This window comes from Cimex lectularius, unplaced genomic scaffold (assembly GCF_000648675.2).
Source record: "Cimex lectularius strain Harlan isolate CLEC.00 unplaced genomic scaffold, Clec_2.1 scaffold1, whole genome shotgun sequence".
Lineage (NCBI taxonomy): Eukaryota > Metazoa > Arthropoda > Insecta > Hemiptera > Cimicidae > Cimex > Cimex lectularius.
This window is the reverse complement of record NW_019392813.1, coordinates 1,944,724-1,967,901: the sequence shown is the minus strand read 5'-3', so window position 1 is coordinate 1,967,901 and position 23,178 is coordinate 1,944,724. Positions and strand designations below refer to the sequence as shown.

The following is a 23,178-nucleotide window of genomic DNA, read 5'->3' as shown; positions in this document are numbered from 1 at the left end:
CAAAAAAAAGTTGAGGTATACATTATGATTGTGTATAAAAAATCGGGTTGAAAGAAAGAAAAACACGAAGTTTCTTCGTCAAACTTTCGAAGAATATGTCGACTCCATCAGAACTTTGAAGCTATTTCTATTTATTTCCATTTATGGTCATGAGTAAAGTTTTCTTGATAAAAAATAAAGATCATATAGATGTATAGAACAGTATAAGGAAATTATTTTAAGATAATTTTAAGCGTTTTTAGCTTTAAATTTGAAAAAAAAAGTTGAAGTATACATTATGATTGTGTATAAACAATTAGGGATGAAAGAAAGAAAAACACGAAGTTTCTTCGTCAAACTTTCGAAGAATATGTCGTCTCCATCAGAAATTTGAAACTATTTGTATTTATGGCCTAGAAAAAAGTTCTTTCATAACAAATATGTATATCTTATAGTTTTATAGAACTGAAACTTAATATAAACAATAATTTTAAGAGTACTTAGCTTTAAATTTAAGTGTAAGTAAACATTATGATTGTGTATTAAAAATCAGGAATGAAAGAAAGAAAAGCACGCAGTTTCTTCGTCATGCTTTCGAGGAATGTCATCTCCATCAGAACTTCGAAGCTATTTCTATTTATTTCGATTAAGAAGAAAGTTTCGTTGTTAAAAAATAACATATATCAACTGAAACTGAGGCTGTTTTTTTCTTTGGCTAGTTGGTGAGCATGTCATTTCCTTCTATATCTTCAGGTCTCGGGATCCACCTCAACGTGTTTTTTTTTTTTTTTTTAATCTTTAGGCAGTTTCAGTATTCCCAGACTTTATAGCTGACCGACTGTCCCAAAATATGCCCATTCCAGTGCACTGATTTGGATTGCATCAGCTTGGAAGATAGTTGGAACCAATTCAAGGTATGATGATCCATCAGTACCACATATTCCTGAAAATTGTACTTTCTTCCAAAGAACTCTGTTATGAGCACATGGATGGGTCTTTCAAAGTCGAGCTTTCCTATCATTTTGTTAAGTACCGTTATAAACATCTCATTTATTTTAATTCTCTCCGAAATTTTATGACGACTTCTCTTTAGATCTGGTTTTATTTCTTTGTTTCTTAGGCGTCTGGTAGTCTCGATTTACTACACGAATGTGTAAGGGAGATCAAACGACTTTCTAGCGCTGTTGTGTTAAGTCCTCCAGTAGGCTTTGCAGTTTGCCCAAAGGGGAAAAATCTGTTGGAAAGAGGTCTGCTAAGTAATGAACTTATAGTTTGCCCATTTCCAATCCTGGTCGATAGTCTCAAAAACAAAATCGGAAACTTTCTAAAGACGTTGCATTTTGAAACAAACTGTATCGGCTTATAATCACTCTTGCATAAAATATTCAATCAATTAATGCATGTTTGATGACAATCGTTTGCGTGTTTGAACAATGATCAATATCGACTGCACGCTTTGTCGCCTAAGTTGCTGAGTGAAGCGAAAAGTTTGAAGAGGTAAATTTTTTATACTTGGCTTTTTCGTGTTTGTGAATCTTTGACGTAATTTCATTTTAATAAGTCCCTCGTGTCGAAGGACCTTCAACTTCGAGGAAAAAAAAAGAGCCGGGACAGGAAAAAGGTCGAAACCTCTCAGGTAGGTTAACAGAGTCTGTTGTCCTTTCTGAGTTGCCCCGGCAACCGAGTGGGACCGTCAGCTTTCTGCCTTCTTGGCCATCATTTGATTTTTCAAAGAAATTTGAAAGAATAAAACGGAAAAAACCTCGAAACGCCTCAAGTGTACAGTTTGCCCGGCCGAGCGGTTCCTTTACAAAAACGCGAAATTGTAAAACAACGCTGAAGAATGCGCGAGTGAATTTGCCAAAAAAGTCACATATGACTGGAAGAGAATAACATGAGAACCTTGCTTAAATGGGTGGACAAAGTGTGCGACCGCGACAAACAGGAACAATGGTGAGTACAGGCTGAAAACAAATTTAAAATTTTATTCTAAAATTGTTTAAATTCAGCGTGTCTTCGCTCTGCTTCAACCCCGATGGCACACAACTTGTCGCCGCCGCCGGGCAGATGGTCCTCGTCTACGACACGACGAACGGCTCCCTGATTCAACCTCTAAAAGGCAAGAAAAAAAAACAACCCAAATATATAAAAATAAACTTTTTTTAATTTTAAAACCGAATAAATCCTCTTTTTCAGGTCACAAAGATAACGTCTATGCTGTTGACTACTCCAATGACGGGAAACGCTTTGCTTCAGGAAGCGGTGACAAAAATGTCATCATTTGGAGTAACAAATTAGAAGGGGTATTAAAATACAGGTATTTAATTATAAATATTATTAAAAATTTATGGAAAAAAATGACATGGCTCAAATATAATATAAGAAAACATTGAATTATGAGAGTTACGGATAAAAAAATGCATATTGCATGAAATCAGTGTTGCAACAACCCCGCTTTAATGGTGGAGTAATCTTAAGATATCCTCAAGCAGGTGCAACTTGAATTTGAATACACCATGGCCAAATTTAACATTCAATTTATTATCTTTCCACATTAGTTAAAGGTAATTAGAAACTTTCATAGTCAAAATAAACATTAAATAATACTTTGCTTACTTTTGTACTGATTAATCCCATTTGCACAAAAAGAGCATTACGCCCTTCCATTTAACAACGCCTAAAGATCTCTTTCAGTTAATCTTTTTACTCTGTTATTATTTTTATTCTTAAATTTTTTCCACTGGCTCTAGTTAGGCATTTGAGTGAGTATGATAGTGTCACGGTCATGTCATTATTAATGGAAGGATACAGCCAGTGCGAAGTCTCCAGGAGAGGGTAAAATATTCTATAATAGAAAGGGTTCTTCTTCTTGTTCGTGCCCTTCAGAGAAAGAGGACTTCACACTAGAAGGCCAAGTTTGGCCTAGGTCTACAAACCAGAGAGACGATAGATTCACCATCATAAAGCTCTACATAACCGCAGCATTACAGGAAATGAGATAAAAAAATGATGAGACAAGTCCGAAATTTTTCAATTTTCTTCAGGACTGTAAGAAGAAGGCTCAATGAAAATAACCTCCAGCTCGTGGACCTCTTCTTATCACAGTTCAGAAAATGGTGAGGCTCCAATATGCACGGGAACATGTGAATTGGACATTGGAAGATTGGGGATGAGTTCTCTTTACAGACGAGGTGAGAGTTGGCATTGAATCTTCAAATGGGCTTAATTTCATATGGGGACACTCAGGAGAAAGGTATATCCCATGCTGTTCCTTAGGTGGCATTCCTCAGTGGATCATTGATGTTCTGTGCTGGCATTGAACACCTGCACTAAAGTGGTAGTTGTATGAGGAAGTTATCTAATTTTACAGTTACAAGACAATCAAAGAACATAGTGTCATTTGCCCCCCACATCGTTGAGAGATTTTTGCTAATGCTGGATGATGCCAGACCCCACAGAGCACATATTGGCGATGACTGAATGAGGTTGGAATTGAGTGCTTGGTGGCCAGCTCGAAGTCCAGATTTAAACCCAATCGAACACAACTGATGAGTATGATGTGCAACCCAAGAAGTGTTGGAAACCTTCATTCTTGAAGAATGGGAAAGAATTCCTCAGGATTTTACCAGAAGCCTTTTCCAAGGAGTGCAGAGGTGTATAACGGACGTGATTCGTGCCAGAAGTTGAAATACTCAGTATTAAAGGGGTCAAAAAGTTTTTTAAACTTTTTTATTTGTTTTTTAATTCCTTTTTTCTTTATGTAATTATAGTTTTTTTTATAATTATGTAATAAACATTTGCTTTTTAAATGATTTAGTTTTACAACCAAACCTATTTTTGGTACGTAAAATATGAATTAACCTAAATAAATTAAAATTTATGGGTGGAATGTTTATTTTGTCCATCATTTATACTGAAAGTAAAAGAAATATTTGTTTAATCTTAAATTATATTTAAAAATGAAATTCACTATAAGAATAAAACATTTCAATATTTTCTACAACATAATATTTTCTGGCTAAGAGTAGGCATATAAGGTTGACACCGACACTTACTTTGGATCTTTGGATTCACTGTTGCAATTTTTTTTTAGAGAAAACAGGGTTTTTTTGTTGCATACAGCAGTTAGTAGATATCTTGTCTTGTGTTTCTTTGTGTATATAGAGAGTGAATGTATTTATTAGGGTGAATGTGTAATGTAAGATGGCTGATGGTTGAATATTGAATATCACATCAACCCTCAATCAGGCTACAGTGGGTGGTCAGCTCATCATGTTAAAAAAAATGCCTGTGACAGTATATCTAAAGTGAATTAGAATGCAGTAAACTTGGTGGTTTTATATCAATCCATTCAAATAGATACAATTTTTTTGTAGTGTTTTTTAAGAAAAACAAATTCTTTATATAAAACCTGAATTTTCTCTACTGTAACATAACTTTTCCTAACTTTTGACCCTACTTTTTGATTTTGCATTGTATTTTCTTTAAGTGAGCGCAATTTTGTTCTAAAAATTGCATCTACTTACACAAAAAAAAAATTGTGAAATAATTTTGGATCAACTTCTTAAAACTGTAGCTCCCTTACATCAAATCTTTGAAAATGGCAAACGGGCTAAAAACTAGAACATTTTATGAGCTTTCCAATGGACTTTTCAAGACTTTGATTAAGTTGATTTTTTTATGACCATTTCAGTTGGAAATTGGGAAGACTGGTGGTCTGGAATGTATTCTGGGATTAAATGCAGGATCCAAGAACTAATCATTTTGATGTAAATCAAATTAATTGAACTTTTGAAAAGACATAATCGAGGTCTTGAAAAGTCAATTGGAAAGCTCATAAAATGTTGAAGTTTTTAGCTGGTTTGACATTTTTAAAATGCAATCAAATTATAGGTTCATTACCGCACATACAAGACAAAATCTCATTTTTAAAAAAAACTTTCTTACAATTAGTAATTTTTAAAATATTAGTTTTTAAACATATTTTTTGCTGGTGAGTAATGTGTGTATGTTGTAATGATTAAGATGAAGAAGTTAGTAGTAATTGATAAGAAATGAAATCTCTTGCCTGCCTATTCTCGAAGAAGTTCAGGATGATTGGAGATGGTCATGCTAATTAATGTTAAACATTTAATACTAAATTAAATTTTAAATATATGTAAATGTTCATATGAGAATAATTTTTACTAAATCAATCATGGAGATGTGATAGTTTTAATATTTAAATTAATAATATAGTAAACATTTCATGTACATAATTGAGTTACCTTTTGTTTTATTTATAGTGTAATTAAGTATTTAATTTTTTTCAGCCATGGTGATGCTGTACAATGTTTACGGTTCAACCCAATATCAACTCACCTGGCAAGCTGTGGCGGGAGCGAGCTTGTCCTCTGGTCACCGGAATTCAAGTCGATTCAGAAGTACAAGTCTTCTGCTAAAATTCTAGCCTGCTCTTGGAGTTCCGATGGCCACTTTTTGGCATTGGGTCTTTCCTCTGGCAGCGTCTCAATCAGGACTAGATCCGGTGAGGAAAAATCAAGAATCGAGAGACCGGGCGGAATCGAAACTCCAATTTGGGCCCTTGCTTGGAGCCCTGTTAAGTATGCTATTCAAGCTGAATTCTGCTTTCTATATTGCATTATGTTAAAAAAATGGTGTGGTTTTTTTTTAGGGAAGATAATCATGACATTCTTTGTGTCACTGATTGGGGCCAATCGATGTCATTTTACACTATAAGTGGGAAAATGGTACAAATAATTTCTTAAAAATTAAAAATACAAATTAAAAGTACTATTAATTTAGGTTGGAAAAGAAAGATCATTGGGTTATGAACCACTTTGTGTTAACTATATGAACAACGGAGAATTTATACTCGTTGCTGGATGTAACAATATATGTTTCCTTTATTCGAGGGATGGTATTAAACTGGCAAAAATTGGAGAGGACCACCAGTCTTGGATTTGGACTATCGCCTCCAAAACGAATCCTCATCATATTGTAATTAAAAATTCATTTTTTAATTTCATTAGTAATAATTTTAAGTTGGTATTTTTTTTACAAGGCACTTGGATGCGAAGATGGAAAAATAGCCATGTATCAAGTCATCTTTACCCCAGTACATGGGATTTACAAGGAGAAATACGCTTATCGGCAAGTTACTTCTTGAAAAACTAATCAAAATCATTACTTTATTTTTTAATTCAATTTTAGGGAACATCTGACAGATGTTATCATACAAAATCTACTTACGGATCAAAAATTGAGAATAAAGTGTAGAGATTTAATAAGAAAAGTTGCAATATACAAACACAGACTTGCTGTAAGTTTAAAATATTTAATAATTAAAATAATTTCTGAAGAAAAAAAAAATTAGGTGCAACTTGGAGAGAGAGTGACCATCTATGAGTTGTACTTGGCAGAAGCAGGTTCTATGCATTACAAGCTGAAAGAAAGGATGCAAATTAAATCAGAATGCTCACTTTTGGTCGTCTGCTCTGCCCATATAGTCATCTGTCATGAGTGTACACTCCACTCAGTGGCGTTCAATGGTCTTAGGGAAAGGGAGTGGCTTATGGAATCCCCTGTGAGGTACATCAGAGTCATTGGAGGGCCACACAGCCGCGAAGGGCTTCTTGTCGGGTTAGCCAATGGCCAAGTAAGCAATCGCTCTTTTTGGTTTTATTTTTGTTTAATGAACAAAACATTTTTTTTAGGTGCTTAAAGTTTATCTAGATAATGCTTTTCCTGTTGAATTAATTAAAATAGATTCGCCTGTTAAATGCTTAGATATGAGTCCAAGTCGTAGAAAACTTGCTATTGTTAACGACAAAGATCAGTGCCTTGTTTATGCCATCCCAAGTGGCCAGCTTTTATTCCAGGTAATTATTGTTTTTATTCTGCTGTTTAAAATTTTTTATTGATTTTTTTTTAAAGGAGCCAAATGCGAAATTCGTAGCTTGGAATACAAGTTGTGAGGATATGATTTGTTATTCTGGAAATAATGTTTTAAACATTAAAGCGGATAATTTTCCAGAACATCAGCTTAAATACCAGGTAAGACGGTTTGTGTTAATTTTGGTTTGTCAATTTATAAAACAATTTGTATTTTTAGGGTTTCGTAGTGGGGTTTTGCAGTTCTAAAATATTTTGTTTCCATCAAAATGTAATGTCGACTATTGAAGTGCCATTATCTGCTCCTATGTATCAATATTTGGAAAAAAAACTATTTACGTATGTATATTATATTTTTTATTTTAAATATGTGGAACATATGTATGTTTATTTATTTTTTAAAGGGAAGTTTATGATATTGCTTGTCTTGGAGTTACTGAGAGTGACTGGAAAACTCTAGCCCATTCGGCTCTCGATGCCCTTAATTTTGAAATTGCCCGAAAAGCATTTATAAGAATAAAGGATCTGACTTATCTTGAGCTTATTCAAGATTTCCTGGTAGGAAACGGAAAATAAAGAAATAAAACAAATTTTGTTTATAACTTGTTGTATTTATTCTCTTATTTTTATTCAGGAGAGGGAGGAAAGAGGTGAAAGAGAAAGGGAAGTTTTTCTAGCTGACATTCTCAGCTTCCGAGGAAGGTTTAAAGAAGCAGGGAGGCTTTATGCTAGAGCTGGACGCCCAGAGAAAGCACTAGCTATGTACACTGATCTCAGGATGTTCGACCAGGGGCAAGAGTACCTCGGTGCCGGTGACGATGTGGACAGAAAAAGTCTGCTCAGAAAAAAAGCAGATTGGGCGAAAAATATTAACGAGCCAAAAGCAGCAGCACAGATGTATCTATCTGCTGGCGATGTAATGAAAGCTGTCGAGATAATGGCTCAGTACCAATGGGTTGATATGTACGTTCAGATATATACATTTGTCAACATCAGAGGGCAAAAACTTATTACACGTTTTAAATATAATGGTTAACAGAAAAAAAATTGTTTTTGAAGGTTGGTAGAAGTCGGTAGGAAAGTGAGCGGTCAAGAATCTGAACCAGCTCTTAGGAAAATAGCAGAGACCCTTCGCTCTCTCTCTGAGCTGGATCTAGCCGCGGAAATGTACAGAAAGCTCGGTGCTGAAGACAACCTGCTGGAAGTTCAGGTCCAAGCTGGGAAATGGGATGAAGCGCTCGCCTCCGTCGAAGACAATCCAAAATATAGGGAAATGGTTTATTTACCTTACGCCCGCTATCTCGCTGAAAACGATAATTTTGTAGAAGCCCAAAAAGGTAGGACATTTAAATTTAAATCTTAAGAAAAATTTAATAGATCGTTTTTACATCTAGCGTATCACAAGGCCTGCCACCCAGAAGAGGCGTTCAGAGTAATAATGCAACTAACAACAAATGCAATTACAGAAAACCGTTTTAATGATGCAAGTTATTATTATTGGTTATTAGCAAAACAAGCATTGCAGCTAGCAAGGTAAAAAATTAAATTATTATAGCAGTTCATTTTTTAATTAATTAATTAATTTTTTTCCAGCGATGGACAAGATGAACAGCTATCAAAGTACTACGAGTATGAAAAATATGCGACAATTTATTATGCCTATCATTCCATTGAAAGATATTCGGTTTGTACGGACAGTTATCTATTTGTGTGTGGAATATAATTTTTATATTTACAGGAAGATCCGTTCACGGCACACCAGCTGGAGGATCTCTTCAATATTGGGCGGTTCCTTATGCAAGAGACCAAAGCTCTCCACCTTCCTGGCATTTCTCAATTGTATCCTTAGACCTACTTAACTCAAAACTCTTTTAACATGTTGAATGCGGGAGCTGGGAAATAACATTAATATTAGTTATAAAACGCGGTTAAAATATGAAAAATATTTAAATTTTATCTTTCGTCTAAATTAGCATTTCCGGGTGGGTATCATATGAGACTGCACAGTGCCTGGTTTTCAATTTTTGTAAAACCTAAAGCCTATCTGTCGGTCTGAAAGTATATAAATCTGTCTCCACAACTGGAAAAATTGTTGGGATAGTCAAAGGGGCTAGGTTATAGTTCAGCCCTTTACCCCTGCACCTTCACCCTGTTTCATCTTTGATCCATCCGTGTACCATATTAAAGCCCCTTCTTGAAACTTGGGGCCATCTTTCTTCCAAAGTTATCTATCATCCCATTTGGAAGGGTCTGTCATAGTTATTCTCATTTTGTCAGGTACTGTTTATAGCTACCTCATTTATTTTAATTCTTTCCAAAATTTTGTGATGACTCCTCCTTAGATCTGGGTTTATTTCCTTGTATCTCAGGAGTTTCTTGGCACTCTCAACATAAAACTTAGGATATTATCCAAACACCAAAATTTTATCACGTCTAGTTGGAAGTCATTTAGCTTCTGGGAAAGGTGAAAGGCCCACTTTTTATACCATTTTAGAAACTTGTAATAGATTTAAAATAATAATTTTTACCTTCTTCTTAATTTGATAGTTCCTCCTTGTAAATACTCCATCTTCAAAATTTAGCAAAAATCAATTTTAAAAAATTTATAAAACCCTGAAAAATATAAATAAATTTTTATATTTACCATTATAATAACCTGACTTATTTAAATGCTAGATTTATAACCCAGTGTTGGCCAGTGAGATAATAAAAAATTTATTTCTCTTTTTTGTAAATCCTGACATTCATTGTTTATTATATGCCCATTTTATAGTCTATAAACCTGCCCAACACTAATAAAAACAAAGCGTGAAAGTTTGATCAAAATCTGTTTGGTAGTTTTCATTTTTACAATTAACACACATAGAAAATTCATTTATACATTGACTATTGATTATATATATTTTTTTATATATTCAGTTATACATTGATTGATATAGACCAAAATTTTAACATTTGGCTTTTTTTTTTTTTCAAATCAAGAAAATTACAAAATATTTTAGCATCTAACAGACTACTGCAACGTAAAAATAATCAAATCTTATATGTAAAAAGCAAAAAAATTGAAAAAAACAAAGCATTTAACAACATCCAATTTTCTAAGACATCAAGCTCTACCGGAAAAGCATGGTTTCACATTGAATCTAAAAAGTTGTTTGAAGATGGGAATCCATAAAAGTGGGAGGAATTAATAGCCAGTAGAAAACAAGCCACCCTTTACATGTTAAAACAAATTAAGGCCCCCATAATGAAATCGTTAAACATTGTTTTTCAAGTAATAAGAATTCTTATTATTAATCTTTTAAAAATATAGTTGTATTTTCTTTAAAATATGTTTTACAATAAACTGCCAACGTATACATGATTAATCTACATCTCTGTATGGTTTGTATGAAAAAAAAATTCAATTGTTATCTGCTTTTGATTTATTTTCAGGTCATCATCAGGGCAAAACAGTCTTAAAGATGCCTACAAATTTACATAATTAAATTTTTAATAAATGGATTCAAATTTATTTGATACACTCAGCCCCAACATTGATTAATTAAAAACTTATGTCAATTTGTAGACATCTTAAAAATTTTTCACTGATGATGACCTTAAAATAAGTCAAAAGCTTGGCAGATAGCAATTGAATATGATTTTTCATCCAGTCTATATCAAGATCCAGATTAATTCTGAAAAAAAAAAGTGGGCGATATATCTAACACTTTAAACCTAACCATGCTCAAAATTATTATATTTTTAATCCTTGATAAATTCATAGTTCGCTCTTTTTGCAAATTGCAAAACTGTCACAGCAATTAGGGGCTTTTAAACTTGCAAGGCATGTCCTCTCAAAAATACAGTCCCTGAGAATACCACGAGATTTGCAGGTAAATCTTAATAATAAGGGTAATGACACATGCATCAGTTTTGACCGAAGCATTTATCGAGAGATCAATTGAGTCAGGAATCATTGGTAATTTGTGGTGGCACTGGTGCAATTGGTTTTGAAACTGAGTCTAGACTATTCTGCAAGTCAGTTTTGATAGGCAGTAGTAGTATTATTGGGCTGGTGCAAAAATAATGGAGGTTTTGAAAAGGCAGTCAAAACTGTTTTTAATCTGTGCCAACTTGTTGTAAGAACTTTTATTCTGCTAACATAAAAATCTTTATTTCAACCCACAATAAAGTCTAGGAAGCGTTTTTGTCTTTTCAGCGTTCTCTAAAAATATCCCTCAAGATAAAATGCATAAAAAAGTGGAAGTTTGTAGCTGAGAAGTTGGGTGAATGTAAAATATGCGGTAAGATTTCACATCTTAAATCCTTAAGTTTCTGCAGGGTTGATATTGCGACATGTGGGCTGGTGTTATTGTGAAGAAGAATTGGCCCCCTATGGTTCACCAATGTTGGACAAAGATGTTGCAATTTCATTCATTACATGTTGTTAATTTCTTGGCATTATTTCTCTGCTGTGATGGATTCACCAATTCAGGAAATTATCGTGAACAGCATCAGCAATACACCACCAAACTATCACCATAACTTTTTTTCGGTGCAGATTTGGGGAAATTGTTTTGACGCTTCATCAACCAACCGCTGACCTGTATGCCTCCTGTTACTGAATCAATTTCACATCGCATGTGATAATTCAATCGAGAAATGGATCATTTTCGTGGCAGGACAAAAGAGACATGCAAATTTCAAAGCGTCAATTTTTTTTTGGGCTTCGGTTTGATCATGTGGTACCTACTTGTCAAGCTTCTTCACCAATGTGCTCCAGATGGCAATCAACGAGTGGTCAACACTAAGCTCTTCCGCAATTCACTCATGTTGTCTTACATGAATTTTCTTCAATCAACATTTTGAGTTGGTCGCCGCCAACAACAGAAGGCCTACTTGAAGGCATCTTTGAACCCATCGCTGCATCATGCATTCACTAATGCTTCCTTCCCCCAAACTATTGATATTACCCGTCCAAGTTTAAATTCGTACAAATAAATTTGATGAAAATCTAGATTGGACATATAAATTTTGCAGGTCCTCACTCATTCAATATAGACTGAAATGTTTTGTATAAAAGATAACAGTTAAAAGTATTTATTATAATCCATAAATTAGGTTTGAGGATTTAGCTTTGTTTACATGACAAGCACCTGGAAAAATAAAACAAATTTTCAAAACCTGCATTCATTTTATACCGACCCAATATAGTCAGTCCTGACACATGGTGGTGTTTCTTTGAGCAGTTCCACCACTAGTTGGCTTTTTAGAATTTGTATTTTTTATTTATATTAATTAAAATGGTTGCATTAAAAATAGTCTATTTTAAAAACACTAGGAAAGAGAATTTAATAGAAAAAGCTTGCAAATTGTTCTCCTGAAATTACCTCTTTAAACTGTCTGCAGAAATTTCTTCGGTCAAAAATGCTGCATGTATCGTTGGCCTAAAGAGTTTAAAAAAATAGAACTAACATTTTGTTTCTAGGAGTATGTTGATACCCTGACGCTGTTAGTAAAAGGAAAACCGTATCATGACAACGAGGACCTGTTAATAATGTGCTACCGTTGTTCGAGTTACAATCCTTTGTTGTCGCCGGTAGCGACAAAGCCCAATTCATGTACAAATTGTGGTCAACCTTTTGTATACTCATTTGTCACTTTTGGTAGTTTGAGCGTAGATTTAAAACTGTTAAGGTGAAATGTTCACATTTGTATTTATTCTTTTAGAAGTCCTTCCTTTGGTCGAGTTTCACCTTGAGCCTGGAATATCCGAAATGGAGGCGATAAGGCTTCTAGAATCCCCTCCAGAAGAACTAGACTCAAACTGGACTCAAAACATAGAAGGCAACGTTCAAAGCATGAGGCTCGACGATTCCCCTATTCAAGATCCTTTTAGCACTCGCATGATTAGCTATGATGTAAGCTTTTATTTAAATTTTTGTTTTTGTTTAATTTTCATTATGGATTGACATTTCAGGCTACGACTGATGATATGCTGCCGGTGGTGGTCAACCGAGCGACTTTGAAATCTATGGACATCAGCACAGTCATAGTTTGTAAGTGTCCTAAACCTTTGGGTGTACGGTTTTACCGCAACTTATTACCCAACGTCCCGATAGTGACTTGCCCTTATTGTCACAAGGTGAGTATTTTAAACATTCGTTGTTTAAATATGAAAAAAATAACTTGCAATATTTTTGTATAGATATTCCATTTGGACGATTACGAGTCACTTTTGTTGGAAAAAGGATTTTGCCCATTTTGTCGAGTACCAAGAGATGCGAGTGAAGATGTGGACATTATATAATTCTTTTAAAAAACCTTATTTAAGTATTTACACAGTAGCAGAGGTGGTAGAAATAATTTTAAAAGAAAGGAAGTATAGAGAAATTTAATAATTTTAAGAATAATTTATATAAACAAATATTGAAGTGAATACTGTACATAATTATAATATATTTTTATACATGTAGAATTTTTCTTTATACAAAACTGCACGATATAGCTATTTTAAAAGTTTTCATTTCTTAACTTTATACAAAAATGTTGAGAATTAATATTCCCACATTGATTTAAGGCCGATAAATTCGTTTTTTGTATACCTTATGTATTCCTCGATTTGTTTTGAGGTCAGGCATTTATCCAAAGTGTCGTAGCATTTATTGACATAGTTCTCATAAAATGTTCTCGATTCGGTGCTCACTTTAGGCACTGAGACCTACACGTAAATAAAATTAATAATAAACGAAAATGGAGACATGCAATAAATATTTAACTTGCCTCAAAGGATGATTCAAAATTAAATTTTGTCACGGGGTTGAAGACATTAGCCAACTGGGAATAATTATCTTTCATGTAAGTAGCCTTTCTCTGCATCACAACATAGCTAAAAAAACAAAAAAAAAACTATATAAATCCCTGAATTTTTTTATTAAATCATGTTTTAACTAATTAAACTTAAAACACACTGATAAAATTATAGGCCACCTCCAAATTTACTTTATTTTCAGATTTTTTCTTCTATATTTTTACAATGCCATGTGGGAAAGTGTTATAAGAGCATGAAAAGGCACTTATTAACACATTCCTAGATTTTAAAAAAATCCTGTTTTCAAAAATTATTCAATTTTTGAATGGACAGTAGAACACTGTAAGTAATTAATCCATATATGTATTTAGTTGTCATAAATGACCATTTTAATTATTTAAATTTATTATACTTTTTATCGAAGGTCTTGGTTAAGAAGAAAATCAATCATTTGAAAATATGGCAGAAAGAGGGAAAATTCAAAGGTAGGTTGAGATGAGTTGGTGTCCGAGTAGATTGAAGACGCCATAGTTCAAGTGGTTAGATCAGCAGTGTATTTAGCCTGCTCGTGACACTAGCTTTTTCATCTCAACTAAGACCTCAGATAAAAAGTATAATTTAAATAAACTATAAGTAACTTCATTAAACTGGGTAGTGGTTATGACCGCAAGAAGAATGTCCGAGTGTAGAGCTAATCTACTCCCAATCTTTTTCTGCAGCCTCTGTGAGAACTAGCTTTCTACAAAGATTTATAATGAGTGGAACTGAAGACAAAACCTCTTCAAAGACCCACAGAACTAAAACGAAACGATTCACCGGTTGCCATGTGGTGAAAGAAACAGATAAAAATAATTTTGTTTTTATTTTCATTAACTCAGAAGGATAAAATGTTTTTAGCAAACGTCAAAAGGGTGGAGGTGGTTTGGGCTTGGTTAGGGTACTATGGAAAAACACAAAGGGAGGCTACAGACATGGGATCACCAATTTTAACAAAACTTTTTGTGATCCTAGGTCAAAAAATAGTAATCACGTGTCTAAGTGTTCTTGCCAATAGGTCCTGGTAGATGACAAATTATTTTAGCTATCAGGACACTGGACAAAAAAAAATTATCTCCATAAAAATGTGTATTAAAGGAGATTAAAAAGTGCTTAAAATGAATCTTAATTGACTTTTCAGAAGTACTTTTTATTTACTTTTACTGTGTCTTGTTTTTGTAACTTTTCATATCCCTAATTTGTTTTAATACACACCTGTACATTTTTCTGTTATCCTAGATAATAAAACCAATCAAATGATACATAATAGCTTTAAAGTAGATACAAAACAAAGGCAGAAAACAGATTAAAAAATGTTCTTAAATGAGGTCATTTTTTTCTTGGTTACCAGGGTACATTGGCAAGAATGCTAGGACTGTCTAATATTTGTTGACCTAGTTTCACAAAAAGAAAAAAGTTTATCAATGAACCCACCTCTGTAGCCTGCTCTTGTGAATTGAAATTTTGTTCAGAAAGAATATTTTATTATTATATAGAAGAGCAACAAATGAACAAGTGGGAATGATCTTTCAGCAGGACAATGCCCCCATCTGCACAGTGTGAATAGTAAACAATTTTCTTAAAAACAAAAATATTTTGGTGCAGCCTGGACTAATAATCTTTCATTACTATTTTTTTTAAATTAATTTATTATTCTTCACTTCTAAATGTAAATATTTGTCTTTATAAATGCTGGGGATTTTTATTTTTCAATGGGAACTAAATATTAGATATTGACGTATTAATTACATTAAATTATGGATTAGTTTTTAATTACATTGTAACAAAGTAGATTACAAACTTCTTAAAAATGAACTATTGTCTGCAACCAATAAGATAATTCCTGTAAAAGTGATTTTGTTTATAAAACATAGATGATGATGGGAAAAATCCCAAAACATCCATACAAATAAAACTAAAACTGAAAAAAGTGGAAAAGTTGTTAACCTAAAACAAAAAATAAAAAAAAATTACTGTAGATTGAAAAATCCATGAAAAAGCTCTTACAAAGATATTTCATGTTTTACTCTGGCCGGCTAGATCGCCAGATCTTAACATTATTGACAAAATACTCCTTAGAAAAGGCTCAAGAATTGCATCATAGAAAAGTGGGACAATCTGGCAAAAGGTTATAATTTTTTTTAAAAAATATAATCCGAAAGGGTTAGTGGAAGATTTGGAGAAGAACAGGATCAAACTACTACCTGAGCAGAATAGGTAATTGTGAGAAGAAAAAAAAATTATCGTTATTTCGAATTTTAGACAACCCAACTAACTATATGAAGTCTGATTCATGAGAATTAATCATTATTGTAAAATATATGGCCTCTAATTTTGTTCCATTAGATTTTTGTTATGTTTTCATTGAATAAAATTTATTACTGCAAATCTGATTGTTCAATATTTCAAATTTTGGACAGCCTAAATTAATTCTATGAAGTCAGGTTCACTAGAATTTATAATTATTGTAAAAATATGTAGGACTATAATTTTGCTGTTGTGCATATGTACTAATTATGTTTGTTATTCTTAAAAATAAACAGTTCAATGTTAAGGGAAAAAAAATCGTAAATACCTTTTATATAGAAGAGTATCCTGGGCTGATGGCATTTTAATTGATACTAGTGGTGGGGGAGGAGGTACTTCGTACAATTGTAAACTTTGTTTCGCTGGCGAAGACTGTTGTTTTGATTCGATTTTTGGTTCCTCGTCTTCGCTTTCTTGACAGGAGCTGCGGTTTTGACAAAGTCAAAAATTAAACTGTGAGATCCAACGGCTTGCGGAATAATGAACCTCCGATCATCTTAGTCTGCCTACTCTTGCTGGGTCGTTTTATTACAATGCAATTTTTGTTTTTATTCAATATTGTTACTACATTATACCAAAATCAACACAATTTACAAGATCTTGATCAACTCAAGATATACCGAAAATGGCAAAATGCCGACCAAATGGGAACTCAGCTAAGATAAGCAGACCGAGATGATTTTTTTTTTTAAGCATGAAAAAAAGGCCAGGGCAATGGTGGGAATTGAACCCACAACTGTCTTTGAGCCGAGTCTAACACGCTGACCATTGGGATACTATTGAACCCCGCTTGGTAAGGATCAAATTACAATGTTAAAAAATTGTCTTGAGTAATGTAAACCTGACTTCACCTATCACTGCTGGTATTGCTATTTGTCGAACAGTGTCCAGAAAGGGACGGATTCCTCGTCCCCTTTGTCTCCTCTCGTCTTCTCCCTGGTCCCCTTCTTACTGTAAATGGGCTGAAATCTGTTATATACTGAGGTGCAAAATCCCTAATTCAACAGAAAAACAACAAATGTAAAAAGGCCTTTTTACAAAATAAATACAAAACTACCGTAAAGTATGTGTCATCGTAAATATAAAGAGATCACTAAAAGGAATGTACTCGTTCGGCCTGTGAAAATCACTGTAAGCATCCACTTTACTATTCTTGTCGACCTTTCTAAAATATTGTACATCACGGTCTCGACAATTTTTCGCCAGGCTATGGACTTCTTCTCCCCACCATTGAGTTAAAGGAAGCCTGAAATTTAAAACAATAAATTTCCTGGAAAATGTGAAAACACCGCTTGAAAGCTACCTGGTTTCCTTGCGAATATTTACTCTCATAGTGGATGGATTGTGGAGGTAATAATCTGTGGTCAATTCCCATATCGGCGTGGAATTTTCCGAAGGGATGAAAAGACCTAGGAAAACATTCATCGCATGTTGCTTCTCAGCGTCTGATAGCAACACGGTCAGATTAATACAGAGCGTAATTATTATACAGAAAAGAGTGTAAAATACCAGAAAAAGTGTTGCTGACGTATCTACTGAGGGTTTGCATTATATCGTTTCCTTGTGATGTCCATGGTGCTGTTTTCCGATAAGTTTTGATCCTATGTACGAGCTGAGATCCTCCATATTGTAGGGCGAGGGTGTCACCATGGTCCTCGTAAAGAACCTCAAGCATTCTTGTACAGTCACAGTCAAAATTCAACTCCTCGTTACTAAGAAAACCCAGACTTTTTAGCTGTGAAGTGAATTTGATGTTACATTCTTATCTGAAGATGTTTATTCTGCAAAATACCTGGCATGCCAAGGCGTATTTCCCCAATGCAAACTGAGCTGTGTTTGTTCTGTCAAGACAGTCGACACAGTTTACCCTTATTATTCCGGTTTGAAACTTCTCCCCTAATGGGTTATAAATGTACATCCCTGTCTTGGAAATGGCGTTTTCTGCAATTTTTTCAAGGCTTCCTAGCACATTCGCTTTGATCCTAAAATATATGAAAATCAATAAAAAAAAATATTTAACACTATTTAGAAACAAATACCCTTTATTTTTTCTTGCCATGTCAAAAGGAACATATTGAATTTCATGCTCAGGAGGTAAGAACTGGTTGAGATATAAGATATCAGACCTGAACTGTTCACTCAAGGTGGATTCATGCTTTTTCTTTTCTCTCTGTTTTACCAAATTTAGTACAACTATAGGAGATCCATATCTCTCATGAAGCATCTTAAAATGCTTTCCTAAAATTCATATTAATTTTACTAATTACATAATGAATAATGTACAAGCCTTTGCTGAGGAATGGAAAAGTGGGTGAAAATGAGCGTAACGCAACTAGTAAGTTTTAAATGTTAAAAGTTTCAACTAACTGCAATTAAATTTGTATTTAAGTAAATAGAAAAAACCTGGAGTTTCCACAAAAGGATCCGTGAGATCGTAGTATATGCTCGGTTTCGGTACAAGTTTGATATCCTGACTCCAATGTCCAGGTATCGAGCCTCGCATCTGTACAAAGCTCGATATCCTTGGGCATATGTTCCAGCTGCTGACGCCCATATCCTCGACAATCTGCTCAGTTTCGACCTCATTCGCTACATCGCCCTGAATAATCAAATTAACTAAAGATAAAAAGAGCAACCTGGTAATGTATAAACTTACATCTAAATTTGCTCCTCTTTTAAGAAACCTAGTACCAGCATACTTGTTCGACCTCCTTGCGATCAGTGTCACAAAGACGGATCTGCCGAATATGCTGACTATTGACTGGCTCACAAAGCCGTGCATTATGGGCAAAATCCAGTTCGAGTTGAGATGGCCCTCAACCTGGGAGAGTAAATAATTGTTCCAGACGAATTTTCTATTCGGTTTCCCTTTAATTTCGTACTCGAAGTATTCATTTCTCTTCGATCTGAAATTCAATACATGGCTGAGAGTTTATTTAAAGTCAAATAATCATAAAACACTCACTCATTTCTGCTATGAGATTCCAGGTCATCTTTTATTGCCCTCGGTATAGCCATATTCACTTGTAAAGTATGTGTTATATCATAACTATAACTGAACAATTTTTTATAATATTACTCTAAAATCTAACTGATAATAAATATAGATACTAATTTAATAAGTTTACAAAGGCATGCAACCACTATAGTAATAATGATCCTAAACAAGGTAGCAAGTCTGTTTCACCATCCACATCACTCGAGGCGTATCAGAGGTTTGAACACAACCCGAATGTATCCTAAGGATCACCCAACAATTCTACACCCTCAACACCTGCTGCCAACAACAACAACCACCACCCTCATTTGAGTACTACCAAGAAAAAACAACCATTCACCTATATTTCTTGGTTGAAAGTTCCTGAAAAAACACCTAAAAAGATCTTAAAACAAGCAAACAACCTAGAAGAAAGAAGAGAAGAATAAATATATTTATTGGGTTTCTTTCAGGAACTAGACAACAATCAAACTAATTTTCTTTTTATTGATATCGATTTCGGAGGCATTAATAAAAAGAAAATGAGTTTGTTGGTTGTCTAGTTCCTGAAAAGAGACCCAAGAAATATAAAAATTCAACCTCTTGACTGTGACTATCATTAGACAATATTGTTGCATCTCACCTCTAGTCTACCCAGCTAGTGCCTGAGGCCTTCGCCCTCATCCACAGATTCGTCAACCAAGGATCGTGAGGTAGGTCTCACCATTTGAGGTCACATACACAGCCTCGTCAGCAAGGACAGAGATCTACACCGTCCCAACTCGCATATACAGCTTCATCAGCAAGGATACAGTGTCCTTGACCTCCAAACACTCACTATCCAAGATTTGTAGCCCTTGGGTAAGTGCCAGTTAAGATGAAGTTAGTTGCACAGGCTTTGAGTCAGTCGGAGCAAAAGAGTCAGATGCAGTGAAGTTGGAGTAATAGCAGTGATAATCTGAGTAAGCTCTCCTGAGGAGTTTGTCTTCAGAAGAGCGCACCTGACACCTGCTAGTGCAATGTATATTTCACCTAGACTACCAGAAACACATGTATTCCTCTCCATCTCAAATTGAAAACATTCAGGATGTGCTTGATTATTAGTAGTTTCTTACAGCTTTGGCAAATCAGAGGAGGTTCCTTGCCATGAGGAATCCTACAATGTCCCATTCTAAGGCGTGCCAAGACAATTTCCTACAGATGTTCAAACCACAGAGGGCCATTGTTTAATTTCCCTTAGTTTATTGCGGTTAACTTCACACCATTTGTTAAGCCAGTTTTGCCAGATCTTCATTCAGCATAAGAGAGTTCTTCCCTAAAAACTTGGCCAATACAAATAATTACTAATTACTATGTTACTATGAATGCGGCTTTTAGAGTTAAATGAAGAGAAAAGGTTAGAAAGTCGCCAGGGTGGAACAGGTGAGACGTTTAACTTTTGAAGAATTGAGATGTCATAAATCATGGAAGAAACTCAAATCACAAAGTGCTTCTGACCGAATTTTTGATGATGTTGGTGTTGCCTGGAGGTTTATTTGGGTATAAAGGTGATCTGAATTGAAACAATTTTGACAAAATATTTAAATTGTATGAGATTCTGATGATGTATTGGGTTGTCCGGAAAATAATGCAGGATTTTAAGTTTTCATTAAAAAAAATCTATATAAAATATTCTGTTTACGTTTACAGGATTACTCNGTATGGGAAATTATTTTGATTAAAGAACATTGCTTTAAAGTAACTAGTTTCTTTTTTTTTGTTTAATACCAAAATCCTGCATTATTTTCCGGACAACCCAATATTAGGGGCAACTCTCCTGTTTATTGGCCTGGGATAAAATAAAGGCACCAGTAGCAATGCCTAATATGTCATGAATACTGTTTACAACGTTTAATCTATGGGAACTTGCACACAAGCGGGTTTGTTGAATTAATGCTTTATATGACCAATAAATTTATATAGTTAACTAATAAATTAAACATATATAAAAAGTACCTGAAATAAAAATTACTCCGCAGGTCAATGCTTTGGAACATTTTAAGGTATCTGGCTTCATCCCGGTGGGTGACACGGATGGCTTCATTCGCTATGTATATCATCTCAGTATCTTCAATTTTGTATATGTAATGCAGACCGATCGCAGCGACTCGCCTCCTTTTTGTTACAAGTATTAAGTAATAGCTTTCCATAAATTTCACAAATCCTAAAGTCATAATGAAAGAACTATAATAATGGCTTTTTTGTAAGTTTTCTTAAAGCTTACTGACACTTTAATTTTTTAAATTTTTGACTTGTAAAAAATAAAATGTTATGTTGATCTGATGACAAAAAATGAATGTTGATTTCATCACAATTGTGTGATCATTTCTGATCGTCCTGATACTTGCTGCTTTGTTTGCACGTTTCAGCATTTCGCCTTTTTCATTGAGGGTTTGTGTTTTATTTTACTTAACTGTTTTATATGTCCATAGGATGAAAAAACTCAGACTTAATATGTCAAAGATGCCAATAAAAGAAAACAAACCAAAAAAGGCATTGAATATAGTGGTACAGCAAAATATCTCTGATCAAAGGCTGTTTGGATTAGCGGAAATTTGTATGAGTTGAACAATTGCAATAATGTAGAAAAAGCTGTAAAACTTCTCTAGTTTATTAAAGAATGTATGTATGTGCATGCATGCTGAATCTTGGGGTATAAACTCGATTTGAAAAAAATGTTTTGAATAAGCGGCAGTTTTCAGTGAGCAAAGTCACAAAAACTGATTAATGCCTTTTAAATTTAATTAACAAATTTGAGCCACTGTTTAAACATGGTTGCCCATAATGTAACAATATTGATAATGGTTGACTAATTTCAAGGAATGAAGTGAACAAAAATTGGTAAATAATTAAGTTAAAATTATTATATGATTAAGTTTTCAACCAAAATATATTAGAAGCGTAAATTAAGCCTTATAATTTAAGTACTTACCGACAATTCCAAAAGCAGAGACTTTTTTCACATTGGACCTTCCAATACCCCTGAGGAATGTGTCTATCTCATCCCTCGTGTACTCGACGCCATCATCGATGATTTCCAAGTCTTTAGGCACCATGCGGTTGATGTGCAGGATTCTGAAGAGGGTCTCGTTATTGTTCGAACCGACAATAGTTAGTTTCTGTGAGAGAAACGATATCATAGCAAATTATTTGAACAACGTAAGGCAAATTTTTACTCACATCTTTAACGTCAAACACTGCCATTCGCTGGAGTGTGCTTATGACAGGTCTTAGGACTATTTTCCTGACCATTTTTCTAAAAAAAATTAAAAAATGGATTTCTTCTTATGGTCAGAAAAGTGTCACATTTGACTAGGGGCTGGATAAGTTATCTCCTTCACATGCCCAAACTTGACATTTGACAGTACATCATACAGGTTCACTCGATGGAAGGTTATTATCTTTTCCCTCTTCTGGTGTTATCATTTGAATATTTCCAAAAAAAACTTGCAATGCTTAATTTAATAATCCAGGAAATTTTTATCAATAATTTAAACAACGCTAATATAAATGGTTACTGTTAATATCAAAAATTGTTCTTGCTTATTATGTTTAACAAAAGTAATACATTATGTCAACTGCAGGGTTTGAGATGAAGAACCACGACCTAGACATTGTACCAATATTTTAAACAATAATGTAAATGTTAATTTTTAATAGCAACATATTGTGCACTAAGTTCTAACTAATGTAATATATCTTGCCAACAATAGGGGTTGAGAATGAAGGAATCCATTTAGATTTGTCGCGGTTTTAAATACTTCTCCTAAATCTATTCATAAACATTTATGTTGAACAAATCAAGCAAATGCAACAACAAAAGCAAAATTTCTTTGAACTCCTCACTGACTTTATACAGCAACACTTACAAATACATTCAACTGCGCATTGATGGACTACACATCAAACCATATTTTCACACACTTCTCAACTACACGACATGCTCGATCATACGGCCATACTGTTTTGAACTCAATCTTCCCCAATTCTTCAACTAGTTTTATCATTCGCACTTCAAAACTTTATAGATTAAGTAATAAAATTGCCAACAAAGTTGATTGGTTCTAGAATGAGTAAGTGAATGAGTATAGTTTAATGAATGAATGCATAAGTAAAAGGGTGAATGAGTGAGAACGAGTACTCGAGTGAGTAA

The 23,178-nt window shown here is 34.0% G+C and overlaps 2 protein-coding genes across 4 annotated transcripts; one reads left to right on the top strand and one right to left on the bottom strand.

The window, feature by feature from the left end:
* Positions 1-943: 943 nt before the first annotated feature.
* Positions 944-13,316, top strand: LOC106664639 (intraflagellar transport protein 122 homolog). The gene is made up of 23 exons (XM_014390557.2): positions 944-1,932; positions 1,989-2,098; positions 2,176-2,296; positions 5,292-5,582; positions 5,654-5,729; positions 5,785-5,979; positions 6,044-6,132; positions 6,193-6,301; positions 6,356-6,637; positions 6,696-6,860; positions 6,916-7,035; positions 7,094-7,212; positions 7,278-7,431; positions 7,508-7,836; positions 7,933-8,210; positions 8,268-8,406; positions 8,467-8,557; positions 8,612-8,712; positions 10,640-10,748; positions 12,344-12,521; positions 12,586-12,776; positions 12,836-13,000; positions 13,064-13,316. The coding sequence occupies exons 1-23, from the start codon at positions 1,874-1,876 to the stop codon at positions 13,163-13,165; spliced, it is 3,573 nt and encodes a 1,190-aa protein (XP_014246043.1). The 5' UTR covers positions 944-1,873; the 3' UTR covers positions 13,166-13,316.
* A 17-nt stretch (positions 13,317-13,333) lies between these two features.
* LOC106674046 (polyphosphoinositide phosphatase) lies at positions 13,334-22,400 on the bottom strand. Of its 3 annotated transcripts, none has more exons than XM_014406488.2 (15): positions 22,206-22,400; positions 21,958-22,144; positions 20,982-21,189; positions 18,975-19,064; positions 18,666-18,933; positions 18,413-18,608; positions 18,049-18,247; positions 17,802-17,991; positions 17,519-17,744; positions 17,313-17,454; positions 17,067-17,255; positions 16,861-17,004; positions 16,278-16,433; positions 13,639-13,744; positions 13,334-13,576 (listed from the first exon to the last, which is right to left on the bottom strand). In XM_014406488.2, exons 1-15 carry the CDS (start codon positions 22,275-22,277, stop codon positions 13,412-13,414), a joined length of 2,538 nt encoding a protein of 845 aa, XP_014261974.1. In that variant the 5' UTR covers positions 22,278-22,400; the 3' UTR covers positions 13,334-13,411. The 3 variants fall into 3 exon arrangements, with proteins under 3 accessions (XP_014261974.1, XP_014261982.1, XP_014261989.1); XM_014406496.2 differs by having other exon boundaries at positions 18,666-18,915; XM_014406503.2 differs by lacking the exon at positions 22,206-22,400 and having other exon boundaries at positions 20,982-21,140; positions 21,958-22,045.
* Positions 22,401-23,178: the final 778 nt, after the last annotated feature.

Coding starts and splice junctions, on each gene's coding strand:
- LOC106664639 (XM_014390557.2), top strand. CDS start 1,874: ATGAGAACCTTGCTTAAATGGGTGGACAAAGTGTGCGACCGCGACAAA. Junction 6,133..6,192: donor AAGGAGAAATACGCTTATCG/GCAAGTTACTTC, acceptor ATTCAATTTTAG/GGAACATCTGACAGATGTTA. Junction 6,861..6,915: donor GTGGCCAGCTTTTATTCCAG/GTAATTATTGTT, acceptor TTTTTTTTAAAG/GAGCCAAATGCGAAATTCGT.
- LOC106674046 (XM_014406488.2), bottom strand. CDS start 22,277: ATGGTCAGGAAAATAGTCCTAAGACCTGTCATAAGCACACTCCAGCGA. Junction 17,992..18,048: donor ATGGCAAGAAAAAATAAAGG/GTATTTGTTTCT, acceptor CATATATTTTAG/GATCAAAGCGAATGTGCTAG. Junction 17,256..17,312: donor AATATTCGCAAGGAAACCAG/GTAGCTTTCAAG, acceptor TTTAAATTTCAG/GCTTCCTTTAACTCAATGGT.